At 44.7% G+C, this 20,934-nt stretch overlaps 1 protein-coding gene across 2 annotated transcripts; it reads right to left on the reverse strand.

Moving 5' to 3' along the window:
• Positions 1-533: 533 nt before the first annotated feature.
• On the reverse strand, positions 534-19,803 carry akap11 (A kinase (PRKA) anchor protein 11). 2 transcript variants are annotated; one of them, XM_056289297.1, is made up of 11 exons: positions 19,780-19,803; positions 16,771-16,874; positions 15,943-16,053; positions 14,884-14,937; positions 14,334-14,465; positions 13,285-13,546; positions 8,464-12,817; positions 7,860-8,006; positions 4,074-4,120; positions 3,157-3,353; positions 534-2,960 (listed from the first exon to the last, which is right to left on the reverse strand). In XM_056289297.1, exons 2-11 carry the CDS (start codon positions 16,831-16,833, stop codon positions 2,763-2,765), a joined length of 5,565 nt encoding a protein of 1,854 aa, XP_056145272.1. In that variant the 5' UTR covers positions 16,834-16,874; positions 19,780-19,803; the 3' UTR covers positions 534-2,762. The 2 variants fall into 2 exon arrangements, with proteins under 2 accessions (XP_056145272.1, XP_056145273.1); XM_056289298.1 differs by lacking the exon at positions 19,780-19,803 and adding an exon at positions 17,122-17,240.
• Positions 19,804-20,934: the final 1,131 nt, after the last annotated feature.

The following is a 20,934-nucleotide window of genomic DNA, read 5'->3' on the forward strand; positions in this document are numbered from 1 at the left end:
AAATAAAGTTGTGTTGTACTAAATGGGAGTTGATTCTTTGCAGGTACGCATTCAGCTTTCACCAACACAATAATAAAACTACAGGACATCTGCGAAGCGTAGGAATATTCAACACATTAAATCAGAGAGGGGGGAAAAAAAACCCCAAACAAACCCCAAAACAAAACATAAAGAGAAGGCCGGAGGCAACGCGAAAGAGCCTGGAAACATAACGACTTCAAAACGAAACACTCTGTACAATCTCACCGGGAGGGAATCTGTATACTGTGGTGAACTCTCTTCATTCATCAAATCCGCAGCTCTCGATACATTCTTTTCATGTAAACCAAGATATATGCACACTTGCTTCTCAGAGCAACACCTCCACGACTCACGGGAGTTGCCATCTGCCATTACAAATTTTGCATGTGCAATTCTGATATTTCTTTTTTTTTTTAACCTAAATATAGCTTTAAACGGTTGTCTTGACATGTTTACGGTAGACTGTAAACAAATCATATAGGATATATATATATATATATATATATATATATATATATATATATATATACCTCTAAAGATTGAGAACATTTGGCAGCCTAGTGATTTAGCAGTAATAGACAAGGCATCAGCAGAGGCCTACAGCATATTATTTACTGTTAGGCAGTGTGGACAGACACAGAAGAACAGGCGCTCAACCAGTGCTTGGCCAGTACATTAGAAATAGTAATAATATTTTAGCTGAAGACGTCAATGAAGATTTCGCCATGCAGGTAAACGCTGTCAACAACGGTTAATAATAAGGATAGATGATAAGACATGGTATATTACAGTGTTTCAAACTCGGGAAGTACCAGCCCTATCATACCAGGGCTGTACAGCTACACATCGTCATCATCAGTTCCCTCCAAAATGATGAAGAAAAAAAAACCAATAACATGAATCTCAGTAATGTTCCTTTAGAGCTGGTGTAGGCTAGATTCTCCTCAGAGGTGCTGTTGCTTTCATAAACACTGACTGACTGCAGGCTACTTCATCTAGAGCCCACAGCATGCCAGACATTCTGCTCTGTGTGAACAACACAGAAGCCAGGAAAGAGGCAAGGGCAGCAGGGGTGCAAGTACCCAGCATCAGTCGAATTTAACATAACATTTTAAAAAAAAAAGTGCACTGAAAGAGAGGAGTGTGTGTGTGTGCGTGCATGCATGGAGGAGGTTAATGTGTGGAAGTTGTGGCCTTTATCCCACAAGGTGACGTGCAGAGCGTGGGTGACTGAATATGTGATTCTGGGGTTAAGCTATGCAGATGCTTCAAGTTGTGGTTTGGAGGTACAGACTTACAGGGAATGTATTTGATTAAAACTATCTGCTATCTGCGTCACTGGATCTTCCCCCAAACTGGACAAGGGGCCCCAACACATTTCACACGTACTGCTATAATACCTACTTGGACCACAGGGGTGATGATCATCCCAGCTACGTTTGGCAACATGAAGCCGACATGAAGGCTTCCTTCATCATATAAAGCAGCATTTAATGTTTGATTGGGCATACGCTAATTTCAAAAATATACATTTCTTTCTTAATAGCAATAGCCCCAGACAACATCAACCTCTCTAGAGACACATATTTTACAAGGTTTGTTAACCAATGCCATTGTGGCTATGTAAGCATTGTTTAGACCGTTTTTGATGTGAGATGTGTTGTTAATACAGACAGTAATACCGACACTGACAGGTGGCAACTTCTATCACACAGCGTTAACCATTACTGTGTCACAAGAAAGGGCAGTTTGATCATCAAAGCACATTTATACTGTAATCATCAAAGCACATGTATAGTGTAATGTAAAAGTCATCTAATGGGTTTTATTATGAGGGGGCAAAAGTGCAGGTGTGATAACCACAGCATTAACGTTTCACTTACTCTGAAAAGTTCTGAGGGAGCATCTTAATACCAGCAACTCCCCTTCATTCAGTGCTAACTAGCCTTCTACCAGGGTAAACACTATACCAGGGGAATGGATCTATGAATGACAATTATGTCTGGATTAATTCAATAACCAAATACTATATCAACGATAGGCTTATACTTTGGGCTAATGTGATTCAATGTATCCTGAATTCCTTCTGGCACCAATAATGCAAGGGTGTGGTATGTGTGTGTGAGTCTGTGTGGTTGGTCTCTAAACATGTGGAAACACCACCACAGAGGTGAGCTGTGGGTTTGACATCATCCGCCCAGCAGCTATGGGGATTCCCTAACAGAAAACACATTCTTATTCTTGCTCTTAAATCTCTTAACTCTGCTTCCTGCTTTCTGTCTATCTGGAACAGGGGACCTCTCGGTCTATCTTTTGCTCTCTGTAGCAAAAGCAACGGAAGAGGGAAAATAAATCTTTAACCCAAAGATGTAGGTGGGCATAGTTAGATAGCTCTCTAAATCAACATGTGATATGCAGTGTAATGTTAAACAAAACGCCCACAAAAATGGTTGAAAAAAATAAATAAAACAGAGGTACTCTTGATCACGGCATGCATTGCAAAACATGCATGCACACAGAGTAGATTCCATCAGTTGATTTGTATGGCGCCCTCTATGAGTAATGGTGGGTATAATGCTCTAAATGAGACCACTTCTGTACATGGTGATACGAGAGAGTGAGCCATCTCTGATGGCAATCTTCATACGGTGCAACATTTGTTGTACTCACTAGATAAACTGGATAGTGTGGTTTTAGAGAAGAGAGGAGAGGAGAGGATTCTCTTTACATTTAGGATTCTCTTAAATGTTTTCTAGGAGCCACTGAAAGAGGGGAGTGTGGTCAGGTTCCCTGCCTGCCTGGGGTAGCTCCTCTCTTGGCTGGAGCTGAGCTTGGAACTGGCTGTGGGAATGGGTCTCTTCACAGTAGCGCAGCAAGGCTTGAAACAGCTCTCCCACCCTCCATTCCCGCTCCCTAAGCCTTTGGACCACTGCTGGGAGCTAGAAAGACAAAGGTCAAAGTTAACATTTACTTAAATTAAATTATCTAAAGACGTCATTTAAACATGACCTTTCAACTTAAATTGAGCTTTATCGGCATTGAGGGTTCAATGTGCACAACGTCAAATTAATGACTGTGACCGGTGTTTGAGGTAAACAGCTAATGGATGAGGCCAAAATGGGCTGGAGCAGTCACCTGCTGGAGCTCTCTGTCAGGACTCAGCTGGACCTGTGGGAGGTCAGCCATGGAAGCAGCCACCCACTGCAGCATGCTCCGGAGCTGAGGGTCGAGGGTAGCGGGGTGTGAGCCATGACTGAGCTCTCTGATTTCAGAGTTTGCCATCACTAGCAGGGCCCTGGGAGCCTGCACCTGAGTCCTGTCCACACATGTCCCTGCGACACATGACAGACAAGAGAGAGTGAACATTCGTCATCATCATTATCATCATCATCAATACGTAGTCCCTTCTTTTTTGTCTGTTTCCTGTGACTGTATGGCAGTCACTTTGTCCCTCCCTCATCCCCCGGGATGGTTCTGTCAAAAGACTGGGTTCCCACGCTCCCACACCAGACCCAACACAGAGCCTCAGCCTAACTGGGGGCTGCTCATCTCACACACACACACACACACACACACACACACACACACACACACACACACACACACACACACACACACACTAAGGGACTGCAGAAGGAGGGGATGAATGAGCGCTAGTGTGGCTAAATGTGGGGGTGGTAAAATCCCCGACTGTAATACATAGATAGACAGACAGAGACAGCAAAGTCCAACTGTTCAGAGTCTAAAGCAGGGGAAAGATCAAGAACTCACATATGGAGAGGCCTCACCCCCCCCCCCCAATTTCCCCCTGCTGTCCGGAAATATTCTATGTTAAATTGTTGTGTCTATTTTGCCATTTCTGCTTAAAGCTGCGGTTTGAGATGATAGCCGGGCCTGGGAATGCTCCTACTGGCCCTGGTGACACACCTGTTAGACCCCCACTGTCAAAAAGGTTTCTGTTTTGATGGGCTCTAAGAACAATTTTGAGGCAGATACTGAGTAGGCTACTACAAGGCAAACCATGCATTAGCCAAGCAGTAACACATACTTACCGCTGGATTCCTCTTTGACTTCAGTTTCTTTGTCCTCAGTATAGTCACTGCAGGGTGAGAAATAGCACATAGGTTAAAGAGGAGGGGGGGGGCATGCAAAAGGAAGCACACAACAAAGAGAAAGTTTAAAGACCCCGACTGACAAAATCAAGTAATAAATGTTCGATGGCAATGTCACAGCTTTAAGTATCATGAAATAAAAACATGCACGCATAGATGCAAAAAAAAACAAAAACATTTCATACAAAATGTGTTATTTTGGTAGAAAAGTTTCCTGATTTTAAGTGAAATGCAGAGTGACATATTTGTGCCATCACCTGACACTTGAGGCGTGAACGGAGGCTGAGGGTAGAGTCTCTATGTGATCAGACAAAGATAGCAAAACCATTGTATGGCAGCCTCACTATTTAATCTTAACTCTTTTAAAATTAACCAATGTAAATGTATTTGCAATTGTTGGTGTGTGAAAATCAACTTTTGCATATTCAATGTGACATTTTGTGTTTTATGTATGCCACTCACTAAGAATGTCGATCGGCAGTCCTTGCAGGTCTAGCGGTTTCCGAGAAACAAATGTCGGATTAAGAAAAAAAAAAAGAAGTTGCTTATGGCAGAAAAGAAGGTGGAACTAGGGAAATCAGCCATTGGACGGGGTCTTTAAGCTAGAAGGTAGCATGCAAGTTGGTCAACTTTGACATGAGTACAGCAAGACTCATAAGCCACAAGCAGCACAGACAAAGTGATCCTTATCAGAAAGCATCTTGGGAGACAACAGTTTTAGGGAAAGTATGCCGTATTCATTTTATAGGACTATATATGACTAAAAAATATACAACTGCTTAATACCTTTTGACAAGGAGCCACAGATAAAACAATATTCAACATTATTTTCAGATACCATCAAAAGGAGATTTTCCATTCCTAAAAATGTACTCCACATACATGTATGCAATCGTGCAAATATTTGCTGTGGGACGTGCCAAAAGGTAAACAGTCATTTTTTTTTTCACTTTTGAGGTAGTAAATCAGTCTTGTTGACACAGCCCACGGCTACAGACATTTAGTCTCTGCTGGTTGAGATACACGGATATCGTTTACTCTCTGGAAGGAGGTTGCCTAGGATGGCGCACCTTACTGACTTTGTTTGTAGCTAGTATCGTACTGCTGTGACCTGAGAAGAGGACTACGAGTTAGAAGAGCCGAGGTAGCACCATTACAAAGCAACGCCTTAAGCAGTCTCGCAGACACACTTCATGCAAGTGATGCTGATTAGCAACTGTTAGGTAATGCGATCCATGCATATTAGTTAAAACAAGCATGCATGTGAGCACATGCACATACACAAACCCACATTGCTTCTGTCATACTTGTGGATGCAAGTAAGCGGAATAGCCCATTAACACTTAAATATGTTTCATACTCAAAGCTTTGGTGTCATCATGCAATGGGATGGGAGCCCTAATGAGATTGAGAAACTTTTTTATTTTTATATTTCTTTAAATGTTTGAAATCAACTCTGATTTTAATGTTGAGCATAACATATCCCTCTAATTGATGTATAGCCTGCTCCCTCTCTTCTTTAAGGCTTCCGAGAAGGCCCTATACATTGCTTCTTTGTCCCATTCTGAGCGAGCCCCTTATTTTAGCGCTCCTTGGTTAGCTTAGCGTGTGTTAGCCAGCTGATGACCGACCTGTCAGAGGGGGAAAAGGACAGGTGCTCCTCACACACCTCCCCCTCCAGGCCCAGGCTGCTCCAGCTACTGCTGTTCCCATTGCTGCTGGGAAGAGAAAGAAGGCAGTGCATTGCTAAACAACCCTGGGCACACACAGCACCACACACTGACAAGGGACAGGTGACTCTCCAACAGTGACAAGCAACTCAAACGGTTTTGTTTCTTTAAAAGCCGGTTTTGTTTGTTATCAAATCAAAGTGTGCTTAAAGGAGCGTTTTTCAACATTTATTGAGCAGTGACCTGCCTATTGTTGACAACCTAAATACTATGTAGTTTTAAGGAAAAAAATTAGGGGTACTGCAATTGAATTGAGAACATCTCATAACGACAAGGGTGAGGTTCATAAGAGAGGAAGATTTTGCCTTATTGATGCACATCTTTCCATCGCCCATCTCAGTGATACAATGTTGATGTGGGGACTATGTTGCTAATGGACCACGTTGTGAGATCATTACATTCTTGTCTTCACTTAATCCTATTGATTTTGTGCATTCCAGAAGGACGCCCAGCTGGCAAGAGGAGCACAACAATACACAACTCTATAATTAGTCAATGATTAGTCGGCTGGCTGGAACCTGCATACTGTGGCATGCAGCACACACAGAAGGCAGGGTGTAGGTAGGAACATTTTTGACATCTAAAAATACTTCCCTTATCTTGCATTACCTCAGCCATAGCTTTCTCTCAGCAGTTTGTCTGAGTGACAGATGCAAACAGCTTGTTCATATGTCGACCAACAGGATGTTTGCCTGAGCAAGCCCTCAAAGGTGATTTCTCCTTCCGTCATTTCATCTGCTGAGAGGAAACGATTGGAGCTCGCTTTTGAAGGCAGACTAATGAATTACACATGCTGGACTTTGTTCCTGTGAAAATGGTATCTGGGGCGAAGAGAACGCTCAAAGACACACCTTTAGAAAATATTATGATACCTTCACTTGTCCCTGGTGGCCAAAAAAACTAGTTGCTCACGTATTTATACTCTTTCAGTATCCTGGGAAAGAATCTTGAATGTTGACCGGCTTTGCTTCCATAGAGATAGTGGGCTGTGCCAGGAACGTAAACAGTCCGATTCCCACCCTTTAACTGGAGGCTGGGTGAGACCATGCCAATGAGAAAGTCAAAACTTACAATATCTAGCTTATTTTCTCACTGTCACTCTCTCACACACGCACACACACGCACACACACACAAACACATACAAAGTTTGATGTTGTCCATGTGAAGGGAAGCCAATTCCCCTACAGCTAGACTTTGTCCTTACCCCTGTGATAAATTTACTCAAACATTCTCCAAAGTACTTGGCTCAAGGAGACAACTATAGCCTGTAAAATCTGTGACAACACAAGCATTACAGGACTCATATGTAATGTAATATTCGAACAAATCAGAGAAAATTGGTTCTTGGCAGCTGAGTATAAGTGAGGTTCCCAAACCACAATGTATGCCCTGTGCTGACCTGGGGAAACCGCACAATCTCAGACGCAGCCACAAACACCAACCCACAACAACCATGGGAGGTGTTCTGTACTGCTCTAAACTCACATTCAGCTCATAACAACCAGTCACTGATTATGATGATGCCAGATCAACAAAGTCAACCTTTTGATTTAAACCTAACCCCCATGGGAGTGGTCATGAAAATCGCTTTGAGTTGGGACCATGATTACATGTAAATTTAACCCCTTCTACATGAAGCTATGCTGACATGTTCATTAACATGCTGTACTATAATTAACATGAGATAGTTGCCCATTTAGAGAGATAAAAAGAGATGGCTGTCAGTCCTATGAAATTGGGATTAAAATTAAGGAAGAAAAAAAAAGATAAAGCACTCAGTCCCCTACTTTAGTAACAACCAGATTAAAAATAATCACTTGCCACAGCATAGATACACACAATTCTTACCAATGCTGCATAAATTAGCTTAATCTAGGAAGTATGTTGATGTTACATTACATGATGATCTATTAGAAGGTACTTCATCTATTTTATCATCCATTTATTAGTTTTCAATTAGGCAAAGTGCCAGGAAATGTGCATGGTGTATTTTACCTGTCACTGAGGTGAAGGAAGCTACTGTTTTCATCTGGGTGCTCATCCTCAAAGCTCAGGTTGGACCAGCTGCCCAGGCTTTCATCCCCTACACTCAGGCTCAGCTGCTGGGACACAGTTGACTCTGTGGTCTCCCTTCCTGGAGAGCTACAAACACGCACAGGTGGGTTGACAGAGGAAAAAGGGAAGATGTGAGAGAGAAAGAGCAGGTAAGTGAAGCAAATTTCCTTCATTATGATGATAAATGAAGTGGCAAATAATACACTAGTACAACACCTCAGTGTGATAATGCTGAGGTGTTGTACTAGTGATAAAACTTTCAGTGAACTCTGACTTGACTAGACTTGACTTGACCTGACAACATGAAATGTAGGAAAGTTGTCAGATAAAAATTTGGACGTGAATGAGATGTGTGAGTACAAGCACCGGAAAAACATTTTAAAATACTCAATGGGTGAGAAGACAAAAACACAGAGGCCAAAAAATGTCATGCCTTTAAGACTTTTCACCAACCATCCAGGATACCAGAGCTGGCCATAAAGAGCAGTATGTGGACAGAACAGTCATGGAAAGCTACTGGTGTCATGAGTCACAGTGTGTGTACCTGAGGTTGGTGGCCTGGCACACATTGGACAAGGCTGAGGTCATGATCTCAGCGGTCAGGCTTTCAGCGTAACTGGCCCCATCATGGCCGATACCACTATCGGCATTTAGGCTGGTGTTGCTTAGCTCACGTTTGGCCGTCTCCATGGCCATGGACACCATTTCCTCAGCAAATGCTGCCCTGCGGTCCAGGTCAATATGGATCTTGGGAATCTCCAGGCCAGAGAGTTGCTCAGCCCTGGCCTTACACTCCTGTCCCCCCCTCTTACTCTGGCCTGCCTGCTGGTGTTGGTGCCTGCTGGGCTTGATGCAGTAGGGGCACTCCTGAATCTGACAGTAGCGACAGGTCCTCTCCCCCAGGGCAGGGCCTAGTGCAGCCCCGTCAGACAGCCTTTTGGCATGGGACTGCTTGGCCGGGCCCTGTGGCCGCTGGTGCTCCCTTAATGAATGCCTAGTTGAGGTCAGGCTTATCTCCAGAGTGTCATCGACTATCTTCTTAGCATAATGTTCTATGACCTGCATCACCCCAGTGCTGTATCCATCATACAGGCTGCCTGTGCTGTGATAATGCCTGTTCTTACCTTCTTTGGCCAAAAGAGGGCAGGAGAATGAATTCCTGATGAGATTCTCTGCCATGTCCTCAAGTTTAGATTTCTTATAGAGGCAGGAGTCAGTGAGAGACTTGGGCAGTCTCATAGAGGAAAGGCGCAGTTTGCGTGTGACATCACAGGTGATGTTGTATGCTAAAGACTCTGCAAAGTTTACCAGATCCGTATACTCCCTCTGGCTTTGCTCCTCAAAGTCCTGGCAAGTACATTGACTGCTGTCTCCAGAGGGGGAGCCTCCTGTCCCAGCCCTTTCCCTGGCTGAGGAGGCCTCACTGCTGGGCCCCTTCCATCCATCTGGCAGAGACTTGGACGAGTGGAGAGGGTTGGTGGAAGATCTCTGCTTCATTTTACGGGCAGTATGGGCCAGGCCTAGCTTGATAGAGCGGTAAGCCAAACGGCTAGCATACTGGTCCAAGACCAGCTCCCTATTGCCTCCTTCCTTTTTCAGCACCCTGATGAGGTAACCAGCATATTCATCAGTCACACTCTCACAGCTGGGGTACTCTGAGGACAGGCCAGAGCTTGAGCTGGCGGTGGAAGGTGAATGGTGGGCAGAAGCCAGGTCACTCGACCGCTGCTCAGCCAGCTTCCCTGTCCTCCAGTCTGTACTGGCAGGAAGCTGTTGCTGGTGGTGATGGGGGCATTCAGACCTGTCCAGGCTTCTTCTTCTGAGAGCTCTGTGATAAGGGCATTGTTGTCCAGAGCCCACCATTCTCCTCACATCCCTAATAACCTCCCCAGCCACTTCCCCTGCGTACACCCACAAGGTGTTCAAGGTCTGCTCTGAAAACTGTGCCACACTGTCTCTCCTTCCCTCATCTCTCATTCTCACCCCTCCCTCCTCTTCTGCCACTCCCAACGTGTCCATCTCTGTTGCCATGGACACAATATGACAAGCAAGCCGTTCCGCATAATGGAGGGCTTCTTTGTGTGACATTCTGCGAGCTGAAGACAGGTTGAGTTCAGGCCGGTGACCACACATCTCCACACAACTGTGTGTACCATCCTCTGGGTCTTCCTCATCCTCCTCTTCTTCGCCATTGCCATCTACCTCCTCAGATAGAGATCGCATCAGTTTCAGCATGAAATCTGCCTTGTCTTCCTCAGGGGTGGAATCCCTTGGCCCTGGGCCAGGCTCAGGCTGGTAGTGGGGGGTGGGAGGTGGGGTGGCAGGGGAAAACTCCTTAGCCAACTTGCCTTTCAGTTTCTTTGAGAACTGCTTAATTTGTTTCTCTTTACACACCTCGCTGGGCTGCTGAGGGGTAGAAGGAGGAGTGCCAGGAGTCCCACCTGATTTTTGACCAGAGCTAGGGGCCAAATCATCCCCGGCAATAGACATCTTTCTTTGACCACGTACCTCTGTACTCGGTACATCAAGAGAATCCTTAACCATCATGGGGTATGTCTCAGCTACTGCTCTTATCCTGGGGCCAGAGTCGTAACTAATTCTCCCCGTCCGGCTCTGACATTCTGTCTGCTCAGCGGGGCCACCCTTTCTTATACATGAACCTTTACTGTCATGTGTGTAGCTCTCCCCCCCTGCTCCCTGCCTTAAAGAGAAATCCAGGTGCTCATCACTAACTGAACCTGTTCCAGAAAAAGCACCTCTCTGGGTTGCGATGGTCTTTGTAAGGAAGTCAGCACAGTCACCAAAACTCTTTTTCATCTTGGTGGCTGTTATTAGGTCACAAGCCTCATTTACTATTATGTCCACCATGTTCCCAGAGAAGTTGTGAAAGGGTGACTTCCCATGTGAGGGATCCCCTCCAGGGGCCTGGGTTGCATGGAGGTAGAGGTCAGTCTGTGTAGCTGTTGTGGTGTCAGAAGAGGCTGCGGTCACAAGGCTTCTCTTGGGGCTGGTCTGTGAGGTTTGAGCTATGCTAGTCTTAAACTGACATGTCTCCTCTGAAACCTGGAGGTGGGAGAGGGCCTGGCCTGCCTGGGGCACAGGAACACAGCTGGCCATGCCTGACACAGTGAACAAAGCTTTCTTCATTGTGCAGGCCTTATCTTCCCCTATAGAACCTGATGCTGCTTCAGAAGGGCTGGTATTGATAAGCTGCTTGCCAGAAGAAGTACTGCAGGTATGAGTACTTGTATCATCTGCGCTGACATAACAGATGTTGTCAAGAGAGACACTGATAGCTGCCTGGCTGGTGAAGGCCACATCAGCCTGCGAGAGCTCTATGAAGGCCTCCTGGAGAACAGACTCAGACAGGTCTGAAGCATAAGAGGAGACCACCTCCTCCTCCTCCTCATCTTCTTCCTCCACGCCCTGGCTAAAGGACCAGTCTCTAGGGCTGAGAGGTGTAGAGGGATGGGAAAACTGACAAACTTCCATCATTCCTTCAAACACTAACTCTTCAGCCAGGTCAGCAGCAAAACGTGACACAGTACTGTGAAAGATCTGCTTTTTGACGGTCAGAAACTCTTTAAGTGCCCCTGAGAGAGCCTCTCCAACCAGAAAGCTAGCCAACCCATTGATAGCACGTTCCTTTAGCACATAGGCATGCCGCATACCAATCTCGTGGAAGGCCATCTGAAACACAGAGGAGGTTAGCCTGGCAGCCAGATGGCAAAGTGTTGTAGTGCATGAGGACACTCCTTTCTGAAGGTCTCGCAGTGCACTGCCAAGGCTCATCTCCACAAGGTCAGTGGCAAACCTCTGAATGCCGTCCTTCAGAGACTGAGACTTCTGTTGCAGCTTGGCCACTGTCACCGTCTCTTGAATCTCAGAGAGCTTCATCAGATGGCCTGAGGTGTTCTGAAACTCCTTGTGGCAGACACAGCTAAGATTCTTGTTGTCGTTGATGTCAGCCGGAGACTGGTAGCCACATACTGAGCCCAGGATCTCTTTGGACAGACTGCTGGCGAAGTCTGAGTAGGTCTTATACAGAGAGCAAAGGTCTTGGGGCTTACGCAATTCTGAACTGTCCCCTCCATCCCCATCTGTCTTCCAGAAGTACTCAAGAGGTTCACTGGAATCTCCTAGAGGACTGAAGGCTGAGGAGCTGACAGGGCTGAAGAGTGGACCCCCGTTCTCCTCGCAGGAGGTTCGCACCGGCCGGGGTGAGTCAGGCACCTCAGAGTTGGGTGAATAGGGGGAGCCCGGTTTGAGAGGGGTGGGTTTTTTCACATTGGCAGGGAGGGTGGGTTGGTCAAAACGGTGGGGGTTCATGCCCTTGGTAGAGCAGCCTCGAGATACATACTTAGATCCACTGGTAATTGTGTCGGATGGCCTCCTCTTTGGTGCTGTAGGGGCACTTGTAGGGTCCAGAGGCAAGGTCAGAGTGCAGCTCTCTGAGCTCAGCTCTTCAAAGTCATCAAACTGGTCAAAACTGTCAAAGAACTCACTGACCTCAGAGTCTGAGTCCTCTACTCGCTCTCTAGGTCCACCTGGGACCTGGGGGATGTCCAGCTTGGCCAAGAGGCTCTTCTGGTAGCCCACTTCATCCAGAAAGATGATTGGGCTGGGGCTGGAGCAGTCTGACTCTTCTGATTCACTGTCACGGATGGATGGGAAAGGGAGACGGGCTCCAGGGTTGCAGTGAGTCCACTGGGATTCCACACCTGAAGACCTCTGCACGGTGATGGACACCTCTGGCCCAGACCTATGTTTAGCTGTGGACTTCTTAGAGGTGGAGCTAATGATAACCCGCGAGCCTGAAAGGTCCTTTCGTCTCTTGTGAGCCGGGACTGTCTGGGATGCAACGTCACGCTTTGTACCATGGCAATAGAAAGCTGCAGCTGTGGAGGGAGATAGAGGGGTGAAAAGGGAAAGGACTGGTTATATTTGTCCAAAGAGAAGAGAAGTAATTAAATCATGACTGTAGAAGTACCATGAGAAGATTCAGTGAGTGGACGATAAGTAATAGTTACAAAAAGCTGATGAGTATACAGTCAATTCTTAGGCCATCAAGTTCTTTTAGCATCTTGTTAGACTTAATAATTACCACAAAAGTACATATAAAGTACTGCATATCCTCTAGAAAACACCACTGTTGTTTAGCAGTGAAAAGGAGGCCATAATTATTCTGTCATTACTTACTCAATTAGAGCTTGAAAGCTAGAGTTTGAATAAACGTTCTAAGCCAGTTATTCAAATGTGGTTATCTTTAACTGATGGGCTTATGGAGGCCCATGAGCCACTGGACAGAAGAAGGTGCAAACTAAACTTATATTCTATCAAATGCCCCTGGAGATGGTGAACCTACAGGAAGTTACTGTGTCCTCATCCTCCAGATGCTCGAGGGCAGTGACAAAGTCATCCTCAATTGATGAAACTGACTGGTTGGTGTCGTCTTCCTCCGGCTGGCTAGAATCGTTCATGCCCCTGTGTAGAGCCTGCAGTTCCAGGACATAGCGGATGCCCACCATGTAGCGCCCCAGGAGGCCCACCAGAGAAGCCACACTGGATTGAGGGCAGGTACTAGGGCTTGGATTGTGTCTCAACACACATATGGTCTTCAACCAGCTCTGTTAGCGGCAACAGGAAGAAAGGATCGGATGATAGTGAGAGTGAGAGAAGAGAAAGAAAACAAGAGAGAAGGAGAGTGAAGGTAAAGAGAAAAAAATCAAGTTACAATTTTATGCTCGTTGTTTATTCCTTATGCAAAGGAACAATCAGTTAATTCAAGAAAAAAAGAGGCAATTACAGGAAGTTGGCAACTGCTGTCACATCCCTGAATACCATCGAACAAAACAAGCTAATCATCTGAGGATGTGTGGGTTTTGCAAAACTAGGAACTCACATGGGTTTTTTTTTTCTTTCCGCTAGTCTTACAGGATTGGAAAGGGGTGTGGGCTGGTCCTTATTATGTCTGTGCTTTGAATGCAGGTTGATAAGTTACATATGCAGAATACAAGGGTCACTTGGTGCAAGTTCTGTCTGTCATGAAGGGATGGGCAGTCTTGCTGTCTTCAGCCCAAACTCACAACAAAAACCACACAGTGGGCCGCAAGCCTGTCTAAACCCAACCACAACACATGGAACCAAGAAGGACGAGGCCACAATCATGGGCTATGGAAACAAACTGTCTGTCTTTGCACCTGTGTTTGTCTGAAAGGGTAGCAAAGCATCCAACAGCTGTAAGCATAAAGGCAGGCAGACGAGGTCAACAATATTATGAACACAAAGGTATTGTGGCCCCTCTTTACTGTGTATTCTCACATGCATGCTTTCTCCATTCTCTTCCCTTAATTATCTGCTTATAGCTCTCAAGCATATTCCTTTAATGTGGGGGGGGGGGGGGGGTTCATCTACCTGAGCTCCAGCATCCTTCCGGTCGGGCAGCTTGCGGGAATCCTTCAGCAGCAGCACCTCATCGTTCCTGAGGCTATGGATGTGGAGAGACCGGAGAAGCTCGTTCAACTCCCCCGGTGAATATGACAGAGCCTGGGAAAGAGAAAGTTGCATTTACTGCCCTGGAGCATGGATTCATTAACCAGCTCCCATTGATTATAACATCCATTATGTTCTCCCAGAAAATTGCTCACATATCAGTAGTTTTAACCTGATGATCAGTCAACAAAACATCATCACTACCAAATTCATTCTGGCATCTGAGAGTAGAGCAGTAGTTTTCAAACTGGTCCCCAGAGACCAACAGTAATCTGGTTTTCATTTCAGCCTGGTAGTTAATAATTAGGACGTTTTTAGACATGGAACAATAGGAGAATATAAATACCCAGGAGAGAAAAAAAAAAAACAGCAGTACCGGCGGTCCCCGAGGATCAGATTAAAAACCATTGCAAGAGAAGAATGCTTGATCCTTGACTGCAATACATTTTTACACTAATAAAACAATGCTCACCTGTAGAGTGATATCCTCCCCTTCACAGTGACCAGGAAGACACACAAAGTGTATCTAAAAACATAGAATTGATGGTTACTATTAAATATCTACTCCTGTACTTTCACAATGTATGTCTGGTGTGTGTCTGTGTGAGAGTCTATAAACGGCCAAACTAAAGCACTTGGGGCCTTGATTCTTTTTGGAGGTTATTGGGGATGATCAGGGGCACCTATTAAAATTATGCATAATTAATTATGCATAAATATGCAAAATACGAATTTTTCTAAAAATGGCTAAAAACCACTTTTCTCGGCATTTCAGATGATTCTGAGCATCTTTGATTTTTTCACCTATATAAAAAAAAATTTCTGGTACTTAGAAATGTTTTGGCATTATGCAAAATAAGTGCATTTTTCCAAAAATGCACTTATGATCCTAATTTTTTTTGGGAGGTGGTAGGTATTGTTCCAGAGAGGACCAGAAAAATAGCAGAACATTAAGATATAATTATAATAATTATGCAAAATATTCATTCTCTAAAAATGGCTAAAAATCACTTTTCTTGGCATTTCAGATGATTCTAAGCATTTGGGGGGAGGGAGTTGGAGTGGGGGGGGGGTTTAGGGGAAGGCGGTTAGCTGGCAGGATGAAGAGGAGGGAGATTTAGACGAGTGGATAACCAAACCGCTACATTGTAGCGGGGTTCGTCTAGTTTGCATATATATTTTGAATAGGCAGGCTGTACTTTGTGTGTGTGTGTGTGTGTGTGTGTGTGTGTGTGTACATGTTTAACTATCCTAATGTGGACCAAATGTCCTCATTAGGATAGAAAAACCAGAAACCACCTACCTTGTGTGGACATTTTAGAGGTCCTCACAAGTAAAAGGGTCTATTTTAGGGTTAGGACTTGGTTTTAGGGTTAAGGTTAGGATTAGGGTAAGGGTTAGGAATAGGCATGTAGTTTGCGTGGTTAAGGTTAGGGTTAAGGGCTAGGAAATGAATGTAATCAATGAGGGGTCTTCATAAGGATAGTGAAACGAGTGTGTGTGTGCGTGTGTGTGTGTGTGTGTGACAAACCTGGGTCAGCCTTGTTGCATTTGTGGTTTGTAGCTCCAGGCCTAGGCTGCACAGCTCTTTTTTGTTCCTCAAGAGGCTCTTCACACACTGTGCCCCACTGTCACGCACAGTCTGCAAAACCCCAAGTCGGGTTTTTTTTTAGACAAACTACCAAAAGCCATTATCAAGTAATCCCATACACTTCATGACAAAACAATAACAAGTCTGTTATGTTTTCTGGTATTTCTCCCTTACTGCAACAGTTGCATTACAGAGATGCAATTCAAACCAAAGAAGCAAAATGCCTCCTTTGAACCCTGTACACCTATCGTTAATATTTATCTTGGGTGACTGAACTGTAATCAAATTTTAATCTTATGTGTTTTTGCTCAAAGACATTTCCAGGTGTAAATGCATCCCAGATAAACTCAAGGAGATCAAAAACATTTGGCCACATTAAAAACTGGCATTCATTTCCAACCCATATACTACATAAACAAAAATAAACTCCTGAGCCCCAACAAATCAAAGATGGGAGCAGGCAACTCAAAGCAGGACGTAAATATCACCAGAGGGCGAAACACACATAGCAATCTGAATATTGTAGGTTAAGAGAAATTTGACCTCCATCTGTGTGCTGGAGATGCACTTTAATGTAAGATGTAACCTAAATACAAGTCAGCTAAATCATATGTAAACACAAATGGGATATAAGACACATCAGTTAAGGTTATGATAAAGCAACACATTGCAAAAGAACAGGAAAACTCCCCCCAGAATCTAGAGAAACAAGCAAGATGGTCTATTTAAAAAAAAATTTAAAAAAAAGATTCCTGGGGGCCATCTGACCTCTTTCCGAATGGAAGCTCGAGTCCTAAGTGGGACCCCTTTGATACGGGCACAGGCATCCATAGCAATGGAAGGCGGGCGTGGCTGGCTGGCTGCCCACTTACCTGAGAGGAGAGGAGAGGTAAGAATATGGGGCGATTCAGAATATAAAAGCCAAGAGACAGAGGCAGAGAGGAGTGAGAAAGAGAGGGAAAGGATAAGGGCAGAATGAGACCAGAAAAACTACGCAGATTAGACTTTGCGTTTGTAACATCATTCTCAGTTCTGCCTGCCTGCTGAGACTTCCTTCTAAGGTCATGCATAGTGGCAGTGTTCTCGCTCTTATCACCGGTCAATTCTCGCTCTCATTACCAGTCAGTCTTCAGTGGGTGCAAGATATTGCCTCGTTCCATGTCAGATTTCTTTTGCTCCACCATCTTACTTTGCAGTCTCAACCTAAACCACAGTGACAATAACATGGCAAAGAGGCGATTGTATCAGGGTTCTGTGTAAAGACAGCGAGAGAGGCAACCTCTATCTAGACACGCTGCAGAGAAACATATCAAAACATGGATAACAAAGTGCAGGAGTCAAGAGTTTAAGCGTGACCATGAGTTAGATAAACAATGATTAGACCTAGGCTATGTCTACAGTCTTAAACTAGACTGAGTGCACAATGGGCAGATTACAAAACATTTAGCCTCATTTCTTCTTCTTTTTTTTTCCCCCAGGAGAAATACATTTTCTTTATTCTGGTTTGGCTGTGCTTTAAACAATTGCGCTTGTGTTCTTAATCTACTGAGAGTGTTAGACTCTTGTGAAAATATCATGAATCAAGACAGGACCTGCTGATGAGATTAAGGCTGATGTAGGCCTTGCTCTCTTTGGTATTCTTTAAACACTGTGGCTTGCAACAATGATCAAACAGCAAGACAGAACAGGGGTATGTGATCTGAAACAGGGCATGGGGAAAGGCACTTAGTAAGCATGACAGAGCAGCTAAAAGGCGGCAAAATATTTAGTGTACAAGAAGGCAAAGTTTTCCAAGAAATCAAAGTCTTTCCTTTGAGGTGTTGGCCAAAAGAGCTAGTTGAATCTAGTCATAGGCAGGTGGTCTTACTGATCAGCCCATCCTGCACCCTGAGAACCAGGAGGGAAAAGTACATGCCACTGGCTTCCTCTGGTGATCCAGGACCTCCTGGCTTCTCACGGGTGCTTTGGTGAGCTGTTCAAAAACAACAAGGCCAGCCACTGCTGCCTAACCTCAACTATGCAGTGCATCCCAACTCAGTCAAAGGGAAAGCAGTCACAATGACGTCTATTATGACTGTGTATCTAGAACATGGAAAATAATAAAATCATTGGCCGTTTTGCTTTTGGCAGCATGGGAAATTGCAATTCTTTTTTGCTCACATAGTCTCAGACGTCAGAAGTGTCTGAAAAGTTTTGATAATTAATACCAAGCCACTTTTTAAAATCTTGACAAGTCTTATCAAAGACGGATATGGACATTCATATTTTTGCACAAAGTAATGCCATAACAAAAAGATAGAACTACGACGATATATTTACCATCTATGCAAAAGGAAGCCAAGATCTGGCTTATCACAACGAATTATAATGATGAATCATAAAAAATATAATAGAAATGGCAACTCGCAAAATTACCCAAAAACGTTTGCACACAATCATGCTGGAGCAAGGCCGATCCAGTGAGAGGATTTTAGGATCTCTGAATGTCTTTGGAGGGAGAACGCAAGCAAAATGTCGTGGGGGACATGGTGTAATCTAAGTGCTCAGCTTTTCCGGAGTCCACGTGGGACGCTTCTAAAAAATGTATTTCTGCTGGGGGAGGCAAGACAGAGTAAACACATCAACACAAAAGGTAGGGAGCAGAGGAACAACTGCACCCAACTAAAATCAGACTCCAGTCACAGGCGCTGCACAGGACATGATACAATAGTCAGGTTGTGTTTTTTAGCAGCCCTGGTAAGAGGAGGCTTTAGTATGGTTATTGAATGGGGCAGGTTTGAGTCGCTTCTCGGTCTGTCAGGTCCGGGTGATAAAAAAAAATATCATCGAAGCCTGCCAGCCACAATGACGGTGGTGTGACTGACCACTGTTTGCACATCAGGGCAAGCAGACTCCAGCCTACCACGCTCAATAAAAAGGCAGGGAAAACACGACATGGGCCCTAACACAGGCACCGTATACGCACATAAAGAACCGTGTCTTTGTAAATCACAATACCGGTGTGCTGACGATTTAGGCTGCCTTGTCGAAAAATGCTACCGTAGCGCGACTCGACAGCATAGTCTAACCCTAACCTCGCCACCGTGCGCAGAACCGCTAAGTAGCACATCTGGATAAGTAGCACATCTCGATAGAACGCCGACAGATGTTGCACAATGAGCCGTGAATGATGTTGCTCATCATGCGACGCATTGAAACGTTACCGTTTCCTCCAACACTGCGGGTTGCGGAGAATTTCAACCACTTGGCTAGTTAGCAATGGTGGTGATCGACTTGAACTTAAACGCATCCAATCGATACCGCATCGAAAACACTGGCCGCCTCAACGTGGATGAAACGGGACGCCGCAGGCAATCCACCCACTGGATGCTGATGTTGATCATTTCCAGATGATCCTCCTCCAACACCGGGCTCAATTAGATTCAGACCTGACGGTTAGCTACCGAGCCTGTGTCAATACGATCTAGGGCTTGCGGGCAAATCACACGCCACTTTTAAAAATACAGTCAAAGAACCCAGACAATCGTTGGATGAATCATCATAGTGTGTTTAGCTAGCTAGCTGACGGGTTGTTAATCAATTTGTTAACAGCAGTGACCAGGCCGCGGTCTGCTCGGGCCTCTCATGTGACCCCAGCTAAATCACTGTCTCTTAAGCTAGCAACGATGGCGCTCTGAAACACACAGTAAAATTCAGATATCAAATAAACAGTAACTTGTTATGATTAAAATGGCATCTATAGCCACTATTTGATTGTATCGAGTCGTGTTACCTCACCGTTTAGTGTCGGGCTGTAGCGGAGCTGACGCTAGCCACGAAAGTGATGTGCGACTCTTAAACGTTCCGCTCTTCTTGAACTCTTCTTCTTTTGCGGCAAAGGAACGAGCCGTTCTTATCAGTGACTCGGGGAAGCGTGAGCAGAGGCCCGAGTACAGCTGTGAACGGTGTCGTGGCATTTAACTGTTGCGGATGCTACTGTGTGAAATTAGCTGGGAAGAGGAAAGCGCCTTGGACCCGCCATCATTGCTGAGAAAGAGACAAACACGGTACACATGTCATTTCATACAAATCGTGCTCTTGAATTTACTTCGAAACTAGAGTCTCTCCTACCTTGGAAAGGTGAATCGGGCAACTGGACGAATACAGCGCGATTGAAAATAACACTTCAAATGGCAGAGTTCACCTACTCACAAAAATTAATAAAATTTTCCATCACCCGTGAGTCTACCGTTCATTCCATGAAAACAAGGCTGATTCAGGCAAAACTAATCACACTTGGAGAAAATAACGAGTCGCCCATTTAGTCGAGAACAGAGCAGTCGAACTGTAAAGGGGACGTTGTGAATAGAATAGGATAGAATAGAATTATGTAATGCAATAGATTTTTTTCCAAGCATTTAAACTCAAGCATAGATTAATACTCAGGGGGGGGGGCAAAGTGTAACCTAACATTTTGTCAAATGCAAATGGTTCAGATTCGTTTCGTTTTCACAAATTTGTATCACAAATTATGACTTGTTCCGGACTGTTTTTCCGTCCATCCATCCATCCATCCATCCATTATCTGAACCGCTTATCCTGCTGTCAGGGTCACGGGGATGCCGGAGCCCATCCCATCAGTCCTTGGGCGGTAGGCGGGGAGACTATGCTGGAAACCACGTATAAATCATGTAAAAACAAAAATGTCGAAGTCCATTGAAATCAAAATTCATTACATATATCGTACCGTTCTTTTATAGTTCCATACATTATCTACCGTATTGAGGTTTTGGGAAACAAATACAAAACAATTACAAATCCAATTTTCATGCTACAGAAGAGAGCTATAAGAATTATAAACAGAGCTGATTATCATGAACCAACCAACATATTATTCATAAACTCACGTGCTCTCAATATTAGAGATTTGACGGACTTGAAAGCTGCACAGTT

The sequence above is a fragment of the Lampris incognitus genome, chromosome 11, assembly GCF_029633865.1.
Source record: "Lampris incognitus isolate fLamInc1 chromosome 11, fLamInc1.hap2, whole genome shotgun sequence".
Classification (NCBI taxonomy): Eukaryota; Metazoa; Chordata; class Actinopteri; order Lampriformes; family Lampridae; genus Lampris; species Lampris incognitus.